This window comes from Pezoporus flaviventris, unplaced genomic scaffold (genome assembly GCF_033815535.1).
Source record: "Pezoporus flaviventris isolate CSIRO_AGI_PZ_B2104156 unplaced genomic scaffold, CSIRO_AGI_Pfla_v1 ptg000002l, whole genome shotgun sequence".
Taxonomy (NCBI): Eukaryota; Metazoa; Chordata; class Aves; order Psittaciformes; family Psittacidae; genus Pezoporus; species Pezoporus flaviventris.
In genome coordinates this window covers 80,858,681-80,873,958 of record NW_026892550.1, presented here as the reverse complement: position 1 = coordinate 80,873,958, position 15,278 = coordinate 80,858,681, and the positions used below count along the sequence as shown (strand labels likewise).

Below are 15,278 nucleotides of genomic sequence, written 5' to 3'. Positions count from 1 at the left end.
TGCAAATACATATTTATGACTTGATAGTATTCTAGGGAAAAATAGAAATAAAATGTACTAAAATTATTTGGGGGTTTATTTTGGGCTTTTTTTTTCCCTTAATTTCTGTGTGTTTTTTCTTTTAAAGCCCTGTCCAGTTGGATGATTTTGATGGATATATCAAGGATATGGCCAAAGATTCGGATTATAAATTTTCTCTGCAATTCGAGGTAAATCTATGGGGACTCTGTCCTTGCCTAGCTGCCATGCCTAGATCAGCTATTTCCAGATGTTAGGCTTGCATGGCATGTTCCTGTGCTCTGTGTTGTTTAATGCTGTTGCTAGGTGGGTCAGCTTCCGTTCCAGTTATGCAGAAATTAAAAATGGACCCTGGTGGCGTTAGAGGCTGTGTTTAGTAAGCTGATTTGAGTGGCTCATCACATTTGATTCGATATAGTTGTCAGACCAGCACACTTCCTTTATGTTTAGGACATGCTGGCAGCCTGAATTAAAGACATTAAAATCCTGAATTCATTTTAATTATTTCGTTTCCTGAATTTGACAGGAAGCATTGGAATGAGGAGGTGACATCAAAAATGTCTTTAAGTAGGCCTCCCTAAGACCAGTTCAGGTATATTCTCTTAATTACACAGAATTTAAAGTCAGTTTAATAGTATAAAACTAAAGAGCTCTTATCCTAGGACTAGCTTGCAAAGATTTATACATGGAAAGGGAGTAGGGAGGACTGTCAGGGTGTTAACCACCGTTCTGGGTGATTGACACATTCCCTTCCTGCCCGTAAAAAGTATTCTGATGCATCATATATTAGATGTAGCTACTGAAGATAATGACTAGATAGATCTTCTAAGCATTCCCCAGTATCAAGACCAAAAAAACACTTGAGGAGCTGAAGAAAAACCATTAAGTGGGGCAGATGACCACCACAGAAGTAACTTATCAACCCCCTGGTTTGACACTATTTTGGCTAATTTAAGTTCAGGTAGAGAGGAATAGTCCTCAGCCTCAGCCTTGGGTGGCAGCAGTGCATCAGCAGCATCAGCAGGAGAGACCACATCTTTGCTCTCTACCTGTTTGGAGCCAAACTCAGAGACATCAGATAAGGACAGTCAGTGTGATCCTGCTGTCAGTTTATAAAGTGATTTATGAACGTTTTCAATCTGGTACCTGCCACAAGTAATCACTTAACCAGGCATTATTTTTTGAGTGTTTGTGAGCTTGACCTTGGTGTTTCTGTTATCCCAGGAGCTAAAACTGATTGGTCTTGACATCCCCCACTTTGCTGCCGATCTTCCCATGAATCGCTGTAAAAATCGCTACACGAATATCCTGCCGTGTAAGTACAATGCATACAGACTTCTGCTAAAGTCCCTGATAAAGAGGGAAAGAAGAGTTTTAATAAGAGAACTGGAGAATCAGAGCAGACTTCCTGACTCATAACAGCCTGGCTCTAAAACCTGTCCTTAGAGAGATGTTTTTAGTTAGCTTTGAAGAGCTTTCTGAGGATGTTTATTGACAGGAGTTTGGAGACGAGAAGCATAAGTTGTCCTTTCTACTACTGAGTATTGTTACTATGTTCCTCTTACAATTTTAATGAAACCTAAGGGAGCCCAAAGGGACAGCAGTTCAAGGGTGTATTTTGGACAACAGTAATGAATGTGCATCCTTGTAGTGTTACTGAAACAGGCATTGCTCTCTATTGGTAAATATGAGAATTTTCCAATGGATTTTTTTTTTTTTGTTCCATTTTTTATAGGATTAATTTTAATTTTGCCATGTTTGAGAGACATTTTTTTTTCTCCTTTCACAGATGATTTTAGTCGTGTCCGGTTAGTTTCAATGAATGAAGAAGAGGGGTCTGACTACATTAATGCCAACTACATCCCTGTGAGTACAGAAACTTGGTCAGTGTAAAGAAGAGTGTCCGGCATAGCAGTTAGTGTGTCACCTGCAGATAGCACAGTATCTCCTAAAAGCTCAGTCAGATTCTCAGTATCTCCTTCAGCTTCCAACATTTTGCCCAATTTTAAAAGTTTGGCAAATTTTGCCACAGCAGCACTGAGAAACCTAGATTATACTGGTAAGGAAATGGGGAGGAAATGTGAAATGGTTCAGTGGCTTTTGAAGACAGGTAGGAAAAACATAAACTTTGAAATGAGAAACTCTTCCAGGTTTCTACAGCACATGGAATAAGGATTGTGTCAGACACACCACAAAATACACACAGCCCAGATGGAGAGTGGAGAGAGCTGTTTTCTGCCTCGTCCCTGGTGCTCCCAGTGTGTCTCCCTGTGCCTGGCATAGAGCAGCCATTTACCAGGGAGTAGCACCCAGAGTTTTAGGATAATTAAAGTACACACAGAGCTGTATTCAACCATTTTGACAATGGGGGTAAGCTAAAACCTCATCAGGTCTTTCCATTTTTGCCTGAGCTTGTGCAGTCACTTAGGCTTATCCCTGCCACAAAGTTTCGCCCCTCTGTTATCCACCCCTTGCTATAGCTCAGTACAAGCTGTGTTAGGGAGAGCAATGTCCCCTGGGTCCCTCTGCATGGAGTGGAGGCAGGACACTATAACATCCATTTAGAAAAATGTTTGGGGACCATAGATGAGCATTTCTGCACCCTTGATGTGAACAGTTGACAGAGCTGGCCCTGGCTATGCTGAAGAGACCTGAGTCAGCATTATGGAAATGGAAGGAACCCTCAGATGAGTCATTCAAACCATGATTTTGTCACTGTGGCATCACCCATGCATGTAGTACTGAGCATGTTGCCTGCACTTAGTTTCTATGTGTCAGGAGCACGAACCTAACCACTCATGCTGCAAGTTCCTGAGCTTGCAGTGAATCAAGAAAGAAAAATGTTCCAGCGTTAAAAACCATCATTTCCAGTGTCTGGATTCTGGATAATAGGATTTATGTAGCAGTCCTTTTCAGATTGCTCAGTTCTGCTTTTATAGTTTACATCTCTTCAGTTCTACTTACTTCATAATGCTGACCATGGAAACTGGGACACGTGTCATCTTAATGCTTGGCTTTTCCTGACAATTGCTTCTTCACTGACTACCTGCCTCCAAACACAGACACTAGTGGTCATCTGTGTCCCTGTGATAATGGAGGTTTGACACTTAGCTCTGACATAGCCCATGTAGGAAAAAAGCCACCCCAGCAAATTCTATGTAGTGGGAAAATTTGGATTGAGACTTCTAGATGTCTGGAGGACACCATTTATGGAAAGTGCTCCCAGATCACAAATATTTTTACAATCCGCATGCTGTGGTGGCACAGAAATGGCCCAATTTATATTAGCTCATGCTGTGTGGTAGATGTATCTTTCACTCTTATTAGAAACAACAGATAACTTTCCAAATGTGGTTTTGATGATACAATCTCAGTAAATATGGCTACAGCAGATGCCAGAATGGCCATTCTTTGGATCTTTTATTACAGTCTTTATAGCCATCTTTTGGATTTGGACAGGGGAAGGAGTCTTTCCATGTTGATAGAGATAGGAGAAGGAATACATGGATATAAAACATCTAAGCTTCAATAAAACATGGCAGTGATAATCTCCTAAGGGTGTGGATTCCACATATTCTCTATTATTTTAAGCAGAACTCTAATTAATGTTTTACTAGTTGAAGTCCTTATGACATAAACACTTATAATCCTGTTTATTGCTATCTTCTGTTTACATCAGTGACTGAAAATCACCCACTGTTTAGGATGAGCAAGCTAAGCATCTGTAACTGGGTTTTTGCCTATAACTGAGCAAACCCTTCAATGAAATCTGGAAGAAGCTGGAACTTTGATTTAGGATTCCCATTACTTGTTTTTTTTATGTTGCCTTTCCTGCTCTCTGGGAAAAGGATTTGTATAGTAACAGCTTCATCTTCTGTCCTTCATTCTAGATTGCTTACACTTTGGGAGCCTTGAAAACTGGCAATATTTGTAATCTCAAAATAAATTGAAAAATATCATGAAGTAGTTTCTTTATACTAGAAATCACTTTCTGAAGTACAAATTGAACTTGAGCAAGCTAAAAAATATGTATGGCAGAGAAATATATGTATTCTGAAGCAGTAATCATGTTGGTAAACAGCACCTGTCTCTTTGTTTCTTAGGGTTATCATTCACCCCAGGAATATATTGCAACCCAAGGACCGCTGCCAGAAACTAGGAATGATTTTTGGAAGATGGTTCTCCAGCAGAAATCTCAAATTATTGTTATGCTCACTCAGTGTAATGAGAAAAGAAGGGTATGTAGCAAAATCTTGCACATAGTATAAAAGACTACTCTGAACACATACTTGTTCTCTGGTGAGTGAAATTCTTTCCATTGTTGTCTGATTATGAGACAGCATCATAATGAGACCTAGAATGGCACTTCATACACTTAAGGCAGGCATTGCAGGATGATTAAGGGACTGGAGCATCTTTCACATGAGGAGCAGCTGACAGAGCTGGGACTCTCCAGGCTGTGAAAGAGAAGGCTCTGGGGATTTTGTTACTTTTTATTAATATATGATGGGAGGCAATGGAGACAAGGGAGACCTCTGTGGTGCCCAATGATAAGACAAAAGCCAGTGAGCACAAATTAAAGCATATTAAATTCCATCTCAAATTAGGAATCAACTTTTTACTGTGAGAGTGACCGAGCACTGGCACAGGTTGCACAGGGAGGTTGTGTAGTCTCCATCCTTGGAGATATTCAAATACTCTCTGGAAATGGTCCTGATGACTCTTGGAGGCCCTACTTGAGCAGAGGAATTGGACCAGAAGACCTCCAGAGGTCCCTTCCAGCCTCAACCACTCTGTGACTCTGCATTTCTAAGTTTAAATAATGATAAAATACAAGTATTATGCTTTACATTTTCCTTGACATCATCATAGAAATATTTGGAATATAATTTATTTTTTTATATGTATATTCTAGTTCCCTGTGTTTTCTTCCTTTTAGACCTATTTTATTAGGAAAACAACCTAAAAAGACACTATCTATTTCCATTCTTTGCTATACTAATGCTACCCTTCAGAAAACCAAAGCATAGCTTATGTCCATAGTAACACAAATAGGAATGATCAATCTGAAAATCATTGCAGGATATATTACCTCACAGCAGCAAGTAAATAGTGCTGTAGACATTTCTAAAACTGAGGTTCAGTATACTTTTGATTGTGCTTTTTCATATATCTATATATATTTATATGAATATGTTTATATTTCCTTCCTTTTCAGGTGAAATGTGACCATTACTGGCCTTTTACAGAAGACCCCATTGCATATGGGGACATCACAGTAGAGATGCTGTCCGAGGAGGAGCACACAGACTGGGTTTATAGGAATTTCAGAATTAGCTATGTAAGTGATAACGGCTCCCACCTCTCCCCATGTTTTGAGTTCCTTTAAGTCTCTGAGACAAAATGTGTTGTGTTGAGAATCTTATTTCACCTAAGGCCTCTAGAGCTTTTAGCAGGGTTTTTTTTTTTATGATAATGAGTATTTTTCTAAATCTTTCCTTTGCCCCTGTAATGTTTTTCTTTTTTTTCTTCCCTTTTGGTATTTAATTTTTTCTTTGAAACTTGAAAAAAAAATTCTCAAGAGTCCAGTCTTGTTTTTTGCCAACAGATTTATTTTTTATCTGTGGCAAGATGAGAAAGTAGAGGGAATGGAATAGAAAGAGGAAAAAATCTTAAACTTGAAAAATACAACAGTTCTCGATTTTAAAGCAAAATAAAATTGAACTACTATGAGGAAAAAAAGCAAAAGCCAAATCCTAAACCCATAAAAAAGAGTTCATGCCATTTTCAGAATGATGTTCTGATACCCCCTGTGCTTATTAATCAAATAGTGTGTAAACTCTTTGCCACTTTTTTGGCTGCCTTTACATTCTTAGGCTGTATTTGGAAAAAAAACAAAACAAAACGAAAACACTACAAAATGACAGAAAAACCTCAGTCTTACTGAGCATGACTACACTGTTAAAACTCCTGTGAACATTGCTGTTCTGCTTCTCCCATTAGGCTGATGAGGTGCAAGATGTGATGCATTTTAACTACACTGCCTGGCCAGATCATGGTGTCCCCACAACCAACGCTGCTGAAAGCATCCTTCAGTTTGTACAGATGGTCAGGCAGAAATCAGCAAAGACTAAAGGTCCCATGATTATTCACTGCAGGTAAATGTTTCAAGGAAATGGAGAACTAAAGGCTGTAACTCATTAAATAGATTGGAAAACCTTTGGAACCCCCAAATCTGTCCTTCCAGTGACCAGAGAAGGAGGATGTGCACAGAGACGCACATCTGCAGGGCAGTGGCATACTGCTGGACAGACCACGCTATCCATACCATGAAGGTGTGGAAACGAGAGAGCAGGGTCAGGCTCTGAGCTGGTGTAAATCAGGATTGCCCACTGTGCTCCTGAAGCCATTTGTTGATAACATCCAAAGAGATGACTGCTCTACAAAGAAATGCCTTGGTGTCTATGGCTGCAGGCTGAAATCCCAGCCTCACTGTAGTCAAAGCAGGGGGCTAATTCTTTACCCTTAACACCAGAGAGAACCAGCTCCAGTGAACAGTATGTCTCCATGCAGATCTCCTCTGGGCATTCAGCTTGTGGTACATTCAGGAAGTGACAAGAAGAGCAGTATGCTGTGCTAGAAGTAATACCAGTACCCCATCCTAACAGTTATATGGGATTTTTTTTGTTTGGTTTTCTTTTTTGGAGGAAGGTTGTTTTATATAGTGTCAGATTTGTGCATCATCTGGCCTTTATTAAGGTACTCACTTACTTGGCCTTTCTGGGAGCAGCTCCCATGTTAGTTCTGATATCATACCAGATTGGCTCCTGTTGCAGTTCTCTAAATTCAGACCACTTTGTAGCTCCTCACTCACAGGTTTCTCAGATATACGTAAATTGATGGTTTGCAGAGGGTGAACATATGTACTTTATGGTGACATATTCTAATGGAAGTCAAGGCTTGATGAGATTAATCTCAGCCAACCCTACATCACCCACCCCAGAGGCAGCAGCTAGATAGCTGCACAATGAGTGAGCACTCTCCAACACTGTCTTTCCTGGTGTTGATATGATGATCAGCACTGACTGTCTCTTGCCATCACTTCACACACTTCTGAGAGCTCCTTCCCAGAAAACAATCTTTTATAGTAATATAATTTCTATTTTCCCGATACGGAATGCAAAACAACAGCAAATCACACAGCCCTCCCCTGTAACTTAATGGAGAAATTCATAGGAGATATTGTTTTGGGAGTCCTAACATTAAGAAAGGTGGTAGAAAGGCAGGAAAAGATGATTATATGTAGTGTTGTGAAATCAGATTGGTTATATACCACTTGCTTGTTCTGGGAATGCATAGAAGCAAGTAAAAGAGAGCTGGGCAACAACTGTAGTATTTTCTTTTTAATTAGGATGCTTCTAGCAGCAGAAAAAAAGGTGTTTTCAGATAGTATTTTTGTCATATACTGTACATCCTGAACAATATAGATTAAAAGTAGCAATGCTGTGAAATGAGTGGTAGAGGGGAAGAATACATTTGTCAACTCCTACAGAAATTGCTTAAACATTAAAAAGTCACAGAATGAATTTATCAATGAATGAATCAGAAGTTCTGTTGTATTCATCTTATTTGAGATATTGACAGTTTTCTTAAACACGGGAAAAAAAAAACCCAACACAACATGTTTTGTGACAGTTATGTTGAACTGTGTACTGAGATGAACTGTTAAGCTTTATTGCAAATATTTCCACGGCTTTTCTGAAAGACACGACAAGACAGCAGGAAGAACTTTTGCTAAGACACACACGCTTCTATCCTTCGTAGTAGGTATGGTGTTGGGATGCTATATGAAACTCCATAAAACCTCTAAAGCCATACTCATAATGAAATCAGACTTAAACATTACGTGTGAAATCACAATCAAAGAATCATATGCACATATAAGAATCTCTAAATCAAAACAGTGTATCTTTTTTCTAGTCACTAAGCTTCTCTTGGGGGAGGGATAACGATTTGTCAGCCAAATGATTGCTGGCTATTCTGTCTCATGCTTCCAAGACAGAAGTCTAGGAGTAGACTGTTCTGGGTGGTCTGTCCTTTGAGGGTTAACTTCAGTAGTGCACTGCCTTTGCAAAGCCAAGAGCTTTGCAGCGTGACGAGCTGTGAAACTGAATTATTCGGGTTCAACTCCAGTTGCCTCTGCAGCAACCAGAGTCTCTACAGTTACGACTACAGCCACTGTAGTTAAAGATGCCTCATCATGAAATCTTTGAGGGGAGCAGTGAAAGTAGGAGGAGCAGGCAGCTATGAGCACATTTTGTAAGTGAGTGCATGGAGAGGAGTATAAGAAGGTGAAGTAACTGCAGAGCCATCCACTCCATACATTCTGCATAAACAATGGATGAAGAGTTGCATGGTTTTGAATCCTACTAATTAACCAACCTGTCTGACTTCAGATTAGCTACATCTGATTATCACAGCTGCAGGACACCTTCTTTTTGCAGTACTACTGATTTTCCTGTGTGTCCCCATCAGAAAAGTCTAAAATGAGATGCATAACTCTGTGTGTTGCAGTGCTGGAGTGGGACGAACAGGAACCTTCATAGCCTTGGATCGGCTCTTACAGCACATCCGTGACCATGAGTTCGTAGATATATTGGGCCTGGTGTCTGACATGCGGTCCTACAGAATGTCCATGGTGCAGACAGAGGTAAAATCAGTTTACTTCAACATTGTGAACATATCATCGGACCTATTTCATACATCTCTATAGTGTCTTCATGTTATTCCCCCTGAACACTTGACAAAATAGCTATGAATAGATACAATTAATTTTTCATCTTTGTTGTAATATTGTCATGTTATTAATTTGCTGTATAGATGGGTCAATAAGATATCTACAATCTCACTGATGTCTTCCAGGAGGATGAGTTATTCTCACCTTCTGTGAAATTAATATGCAAAAAATGCATTAGAATAGATTAACATATGAAATTTTCAAACCATTTTGAAAATAATTGAGCTTGCTGAGAGGATTAATGGCTCATGAAATTATATCAGTATTGGACAGCCATTCCTGCTTATTCAAGAGGGTATCATCTGGGCAAGCACAGGAACTCAAGTTACACAGTGGTAATACAAATAATGAGCAAAACAGATAAAAGGATTGTGAGATTGCCAAGCACACTCCTTGCCCCCCTCCATGCCCAAACATCTGCTGGATAGTTCTTTTTCCATTTTTTCAAGGCAAATGCTGGAAGAATAGTCAAACTGTCAGAATATATAATGGAAAAAAATCACAAAATCTTTTTCCAAAGCAGAAGCTTTTATGCATCCTGATTCCTCTGCTAATGAGGGAACATGCCTGTTGAGCTCCTCATTGGTTACACACAGTGTAAGCTGACAACCTGCATATAAGTGCCACCATCACTGTTTGTAGGGTAGGTCTGGCAGGTAATTTAATGCCAAGGGTTGTTGAATCCAGAGTAAAGCAAAGACTTAGCAGGGAGAGAGGAGGAGGAAAACCTGCAATGACAACAACTAGCATCTAGAAATAAGAAAACTATCATTATTCTCAGACCACTCCAGATCATTCCCATCCAACTACCGGTTTTCATCACAATTCGCTATATTGACCCAAAGGCAGATCTGAAACCCTGATGCTGATTTCAGCTGCAACTGCTTTAGCACTCCAGAGGTGATGCAATTCTTTCTCTTTTTTATTTTCTTTTCTTCCCATGTACAAACCCATTGCCTGCCTGGGGCTGATGTCAAGGGCTGGGCTTTGGCAGATGCTGGGCTCCTGCTGCTCCAGGCAATGGCTAAGCCTGGCTGCAGAGGTCACCAGGTGACACTGACACTCGGGCACAGAGGCCACGGAGAAAGCTTTCCTTATAAAACCTGAAACCACACACAGCTCACCTGAGTTCATGTTGCCTCATACACTCGAAACTTGGCAGTGTTTCACTGAGCAGTTTAAGAAAACAAACGGCACAGGCCCCAAAAGGGGTTAGATCAGAGAATACCAGTTGAGTTTAAACCAGTTTCTTCAAATTAGAGGAAATCAAAGCAATTCTGTCATCTGAAGCATTGATATCTCCTGGCATCAGCAGACCACTGGGAACAGGGGCTGAAATCCAGACTCAGGTTTTGGGACACCTTCTTTTGCTTGAGGCTCCACTCACTCCCTGTGCCTAGTGCACATAAACTTAATGTAAGCATTCATCAGGGTTTACCTTCTTTCTCTTTGAAATCTAAAAGTCATCAGTTAAGAGTCTCCTAAATTGCATTACAGGGTTTAATCTGTATGATGATAATACTTAGAAAAGCCAGTCCATAACCAAACCCAAAGATAATCACAGTCTTGTTGCACAAAAACCTATCCACAGATGTAGAAGTGCATGTGAATGACCCAACCAACTTAGTGTCATTTGCACAGAGGTTGATAACTCCCCAAATAATTGACTAACTGATCTGTGAACAAAATCAGATTTCAGCTTTTTATTGGTAAAGAAGCCAAGCACTAAGGAATATGAAGTAAGTTCATTAAAATATTTCAGGTGCATATGTGGCATGGATGCATTTTGTTGCACATAAAACATTCAGGTACCTTTCTGCGAAGGGATTCATTTCATGCTATATAAAATAGACCTACTTTAGCTGAGATTCAATGGAATTATTATATTTTATTCTGCTCTACTCTGTTCTCATCTCCTGTCATCATTCAGGTTATTAGTAAGAGATTATGATGCCAGGGCAGCTCAGGTGGATTTCGTGCTTCCTCAGCTGCTGTGTGTCTTTAACAATTGCTGGCTATTATTTTGGGAGCTGACAACACATTGTACATTGAGAGGGTCTTAGGAGGGAGAGACAAAGAAGCTTTGCAGGCTGTTACTGTATACTATCAAACTGTTTCACTGTTTGGGTTTTTGTCATGCTTTCTGAAGTGCAAAAATGGCTGCTCATTTGGTCTTCTCTTCCAGGAACAATACATTTTTATTCACCAGTGTGTGCAACTGATGTGGCAAAAGAAGAAGCAGCAGTTCTGCATCAGTGATGTTATATATGAGAACGTCAGCAAGTCCTAGTTCAGAGTCACAGGTGGTAAGTCAGTCAGGCAAGCCTGGCTCTGTGCCGTGCCTGCAGCCTCACATCCCAATTTCTCAGCTGCAACCAGCAACATGGGCATTTGCTCCAGGTGCTTTGCTGGTGTTTTGGAGCTTTCTGGGCCTCAACCCCCACATTCACATGAACAGTGTGAAGAAAATCCCTCTAACCTCTCACAGTAAATAATCTGCTATACTTTACATGACACTGTAAGAGTATGTTGGCTCACTCAAAGAGTAAGAGAATCTGGATATCCTGAGTGAGCTGAGCCATCTAACCATTCCCTTCCTTTTGCCCTAACTCTTCTTACAAAGCTTAAAGGAGGGGAGGACTTCAATATCTTCAGTCAGTGTTAAGTCACCAACTAACTGCCAAGTTTACAGTGGTTTAAGGCCGGCAGTGGTTTAGGGATGCTCTGGAGCACTGCTGTATTGGCAACAGAACCTGCTGGAGGGTGAGATGGCAACTAAAAACATCTGACATGAAACACTGGGGAATATTTTCATAAAACAGAACCAGGGAACAAGAAGTGTCTCAGACACAGTAGCACTGCCATTAGCGTAAGTGAAGTGACCATCTTGCCTTTCCACGGAGTCCCTGACCTGTTGCATGCAGTCCCCACCTGCAGAGCAAAACACATGGCTCTGACCTCCCAGGAGGTTGATGGTGGGGGCAAGCTGTGAGGACATCCATCACTGCTGTTTAAGCTAATGAGCTTTAGTTCATTAGGTGGCAGTAATAAGCAAGCCAGCCATAACCTTAATATTTACTTTTGGGAGAAGCAGGAAGTTACAGACTTTCAACGCAAAGTGGCTTCTTGGATAGTTGCTGGAGAGCTGGGCTGTGGGTACCACCACCAGCCATCTCTGTTGGTGTGTCTGTGGTGTTGCACGTGCACCTTTATTAGCCTCTGAGTACACCATTCCCCTGCCTGTAAAATGAACCCCGATTTGCCTTACTTTTCCTACTGTTCAGGTTGTTTACTGTCTAACCTGAGTCCCAGAGCCCAGCTACTTGTACTGGTGGGCTGCAGTCCAGCCTGTATGGAGGGCTGGTAAAAATATATACCAAAAACTGTATTATTTCCTATTTCTAAAGCATTCTGTTTGTTCGGTTGCAGGTGAGACCATGAAGCACACCCATCTTCCCTTGCTTCTGATTATTTTTCTGATGATGGTTTGAATGGCCAGTTGTTCTGCCATGAGAGACCGCTGCTTTGCAGTACACGGACAAACAAAGAAACTTTTACCTTTCTGAAGCACTGGGGAGACAAAGCCTTAACAAGCCTGCGGTGTCTTTCGAACTGTTTCATTTCTGGACATTTTTTTAAAATACTGGACCAAATTCAACTAAACACCATGAAGGAAAAGACACTTTTATGTGTAGAAAATTGATCGCTTCAGCTGTTGGGTTTTTGTTTAGTACTTTTATTAATATTTTCTTTCTGTGCAGGTTGGGCTTAAGGTTAAAGTAAGTGCAATATTTTTTTAATGGTTGACTGAAGAGCTTTCTTCATGTGTCACTGGTCTGTGCTAACGTCCATAGGAGAGCAGGCATTGTTAGTATCTAATAATACCTCATTAGTGAATAGCGAGGCATGAACATACATGAAGAAATCTGGAGATTGTGAAGAGAAAGGGGGCTGGGAGGGTGGGGGGAGTTGCTGGGTACATAGATTTGACTCTTTCCTACAGCACTGTTGTACATGGGGTTTAGGGGGAGCACGAGACCCAAGGAATGGACTGATGAGCAGAAATCCAAAACACGAAGCCTGAAGCTGATGCGGGCAGCTGACACTGAGTTGGGATGGTTTAGGTTCTTGACTGTGCTAGTACTAACGAAGCAGAGAGACCGCTCTTTTAGCCAAGCTTTTCAGTAATGCCACTGAACAGGCTCTTGTTTTACTGAATCTAATTGAAGGGCAGCTGAATTTCAAGCTGGGATATCTTAAACTCCATTACTCCATATGATTTCAAGCAGTCTGTGGTGCCTATACCCCTCATTTGTTTATTATTTTCAGTAAGTACTAATCCTGTGTAAAAAACGTGAAGCTGATTGAGGTGGGAGGTGGGAAATAAAAAGTGCTTTAACAGATGTAACTATTTCTCCAAGCCAGGAATTCACTATGTTACAAAAACAAGGTTTTGGCATGTGAAGGGCTGGTTACTGCTTTATTGCTTACAAGGCTGCCAAAGCATCAGTATGGATTCCTGCAGGGGCTTCGGGGTGAGGGTGGGGCTCTTTTCTTTTTCGCTGTCAGTTTCATTTCTAGTCAGAATAATTAGCTATATATATATATATTTTTTTTTGTCTATGTATAATTCCGGTACATCATTGTGTATTGTGACATGGATGCTGTCAGAATGGATGTTGATGGCATTTTTGTAACCTGTTGCTTTGTGTCACCTCATTGGAAGTTAGCAGCAATGGTACTCAATGTAAACAAAACAAACTTGAACTGAAAGTAAACACACTGGATTGCTTACCTGTGAAGAACTCACTATTGGCAAAACAGCAAACGTACCCGCATATGCTTTATGTTCACTCTGGGCTCTGCTATTGCCTGTCAGGGTTCCAGGGTGTAGTTCAGTACCTCAGCTACTTCCAGGATCCTGATCACCTCCTTCAGATATTTGCATTCTTTTCTTCCAAACAGTTATTCCACTAGCAGGTAAATAGGTGTATATTCCTTTAATATCTACTTCATTGTCATATTGGTTACAATGGGGAATTTCCTTCAAACTATCACATATATATTATGCTAAACTGCATAGTCTTACCATAATCCCAAAATAAAACAGGTCCTTGTGAAGGGTACTGGAGAAACAGAACTCTACCTCTGATTATTAATGGGTATGATATGATTTGTCCCACCCTTCCCTTCCATGCATCTGCTATTTCCACAGTTGCCACTAGCCTGGTCCTGAAGCAGAGATGCTACTTCTCTAAATAATCTGCATAGAGGTGGATGCAAAAGTGCAGAGAGCCCTGTCTTCAGGGAGTGGATTGCTAACGAGAAAGGCTTCACTGTTACACATCTATTTCACCAGTGAGCCTCAGCTAGAGGGCTTGCCATTTCAGTAGGAACAGCAAAGATTTGTCTGGCCTAATTTGAACAGAAGACAGCATCATAAATGAGCATTTGGCCATTCTGACCTTGCCTCCATGCTTTTTTCATGAGTATTTCAGCATTTCACTATATATTTACTCAGAAAATAAGTATGTTCACATCCCTATAGAGAACTAACAGGGAAAAAAACACACCAACAAAAAAAACAAAACAACAAAACCAAAGCAACCACAAATGTTCTTGCTTTCTCATCCACTGCCTCCTTCCTCCTGCTGGCCATTGCCCACTGAGTCTACATTTATTCTGTATCATAGTCCAGTGTAAGTAGGTTTCTTTTAAACACCTCATGCACACAAAATATCACAGTGTGAGCTGGCTGTAAGAGAAGGTTGGCTGAACATAACAGGGTCATTATTTTGGCAAAGATGCCAAAATCACATTGGTGCAAATGATACTGCCTGAATAGCCTCAATTTACTGGACAGTTTTTGGATGCATGTCAAAAAATTATTCCGTTTGCACAGTAACAGGTGTGTATTTTTCCTTTAATAGCTACTTGGATGAGGCCTTGGGTGATATGGTTTAGTGTGAGGTGTCCCTGCCCATGGCAGGGGGGTTGGAACTTGATGATCTTAAAGTCCTTTCCAACCCTAACTATTCTATGATTCTACTCAATCACAAAATCAATTACAATGAAAACTCCTTCAGAAAAAATACCTTTTCCTACCCTATATAGTATGCAAAAACTGCATAACTGGGTATGTTTGGATGGCAGTGGAAACCATCTCTCCCAGAGGACAAGACGTAACTAAAGCAATGCAATAGTCTGGATGACACTCTGTCTTTTAGAAGACTCGTACAGAGCCTTTTAGCCTGACTCTACAAGTCATACTTTTGGCTTTACCTTGTCACTCTCCTTGAAGTCAAGTCCAAAAGAACAATGTTTTGGACTCACACTGCATGTTGATACGGTTTCCCGCATATATCAAAATAAAATTCTCAAGTCACAACAGCTGTAAAGCTGTCTGAAGCTTCAGGTTTTGTAATAGTTTTTTTGAATTATGGGTTTCTATAGCTTTTTCTAT

At 40.5% G+C, this 15,278-nt stretch overlaps 1 protein-coding gene across 2 annotated transcripts in view; it reads left to right on the top strand.

The window, feature by feature from the left end:
* Positions 1 to 13,609, top strand: part of PTPRO (protein tyrosine phosphatase receptor type O) — a 152,632-nt gene extending 139,023 nt beyond the window's left edge. For both annotated transcript variants that reach the window (XM_061444666.1, XM_061444665.1), the window contains 9 exons: positions 128 to 209; positions 1,243 to 1,333; positions 1,808 to 1,884; positions 4,122 to 4,256; positions 5,237 to 5,359; positions 6,022 to 6,176; positions 8,593 to 8,728; positions 11,001 to 11,121; positions 12,245 to 13,609. In XM_061444666.1, coding sequence (XP_061300650.1) covers positions 128 to 209; positions 1,243 to 1,333; positions 1,808 to 1,884; positions 4,122 to 4,256; positions 5,237 to 5,359; positions 6,022 to 6,176; positions 8,593 to 8,728; positions 11,001 to 11,105 — 904 coding nt within the window. In that variant the 3' untranslated portion in view covers positions 11,106 to 11,121; positions 12,245 to 13,609. The remainder of the gene's footprint in view (positions 1 to 127; positions 210 to 1,242; positions 1,334 to 1,807; positions 1,885 to 4,121; positions 4,257 to 5,236; positions 5,360 to 6,021; positions 6,177 to 8,592; positions 8,729 to 11,000; positions 11,122 to 12,244) is intronic.
* The last annotated feature ends 1,669 nt before the right edge of the window (positions 13,610 to 15,278 follow it).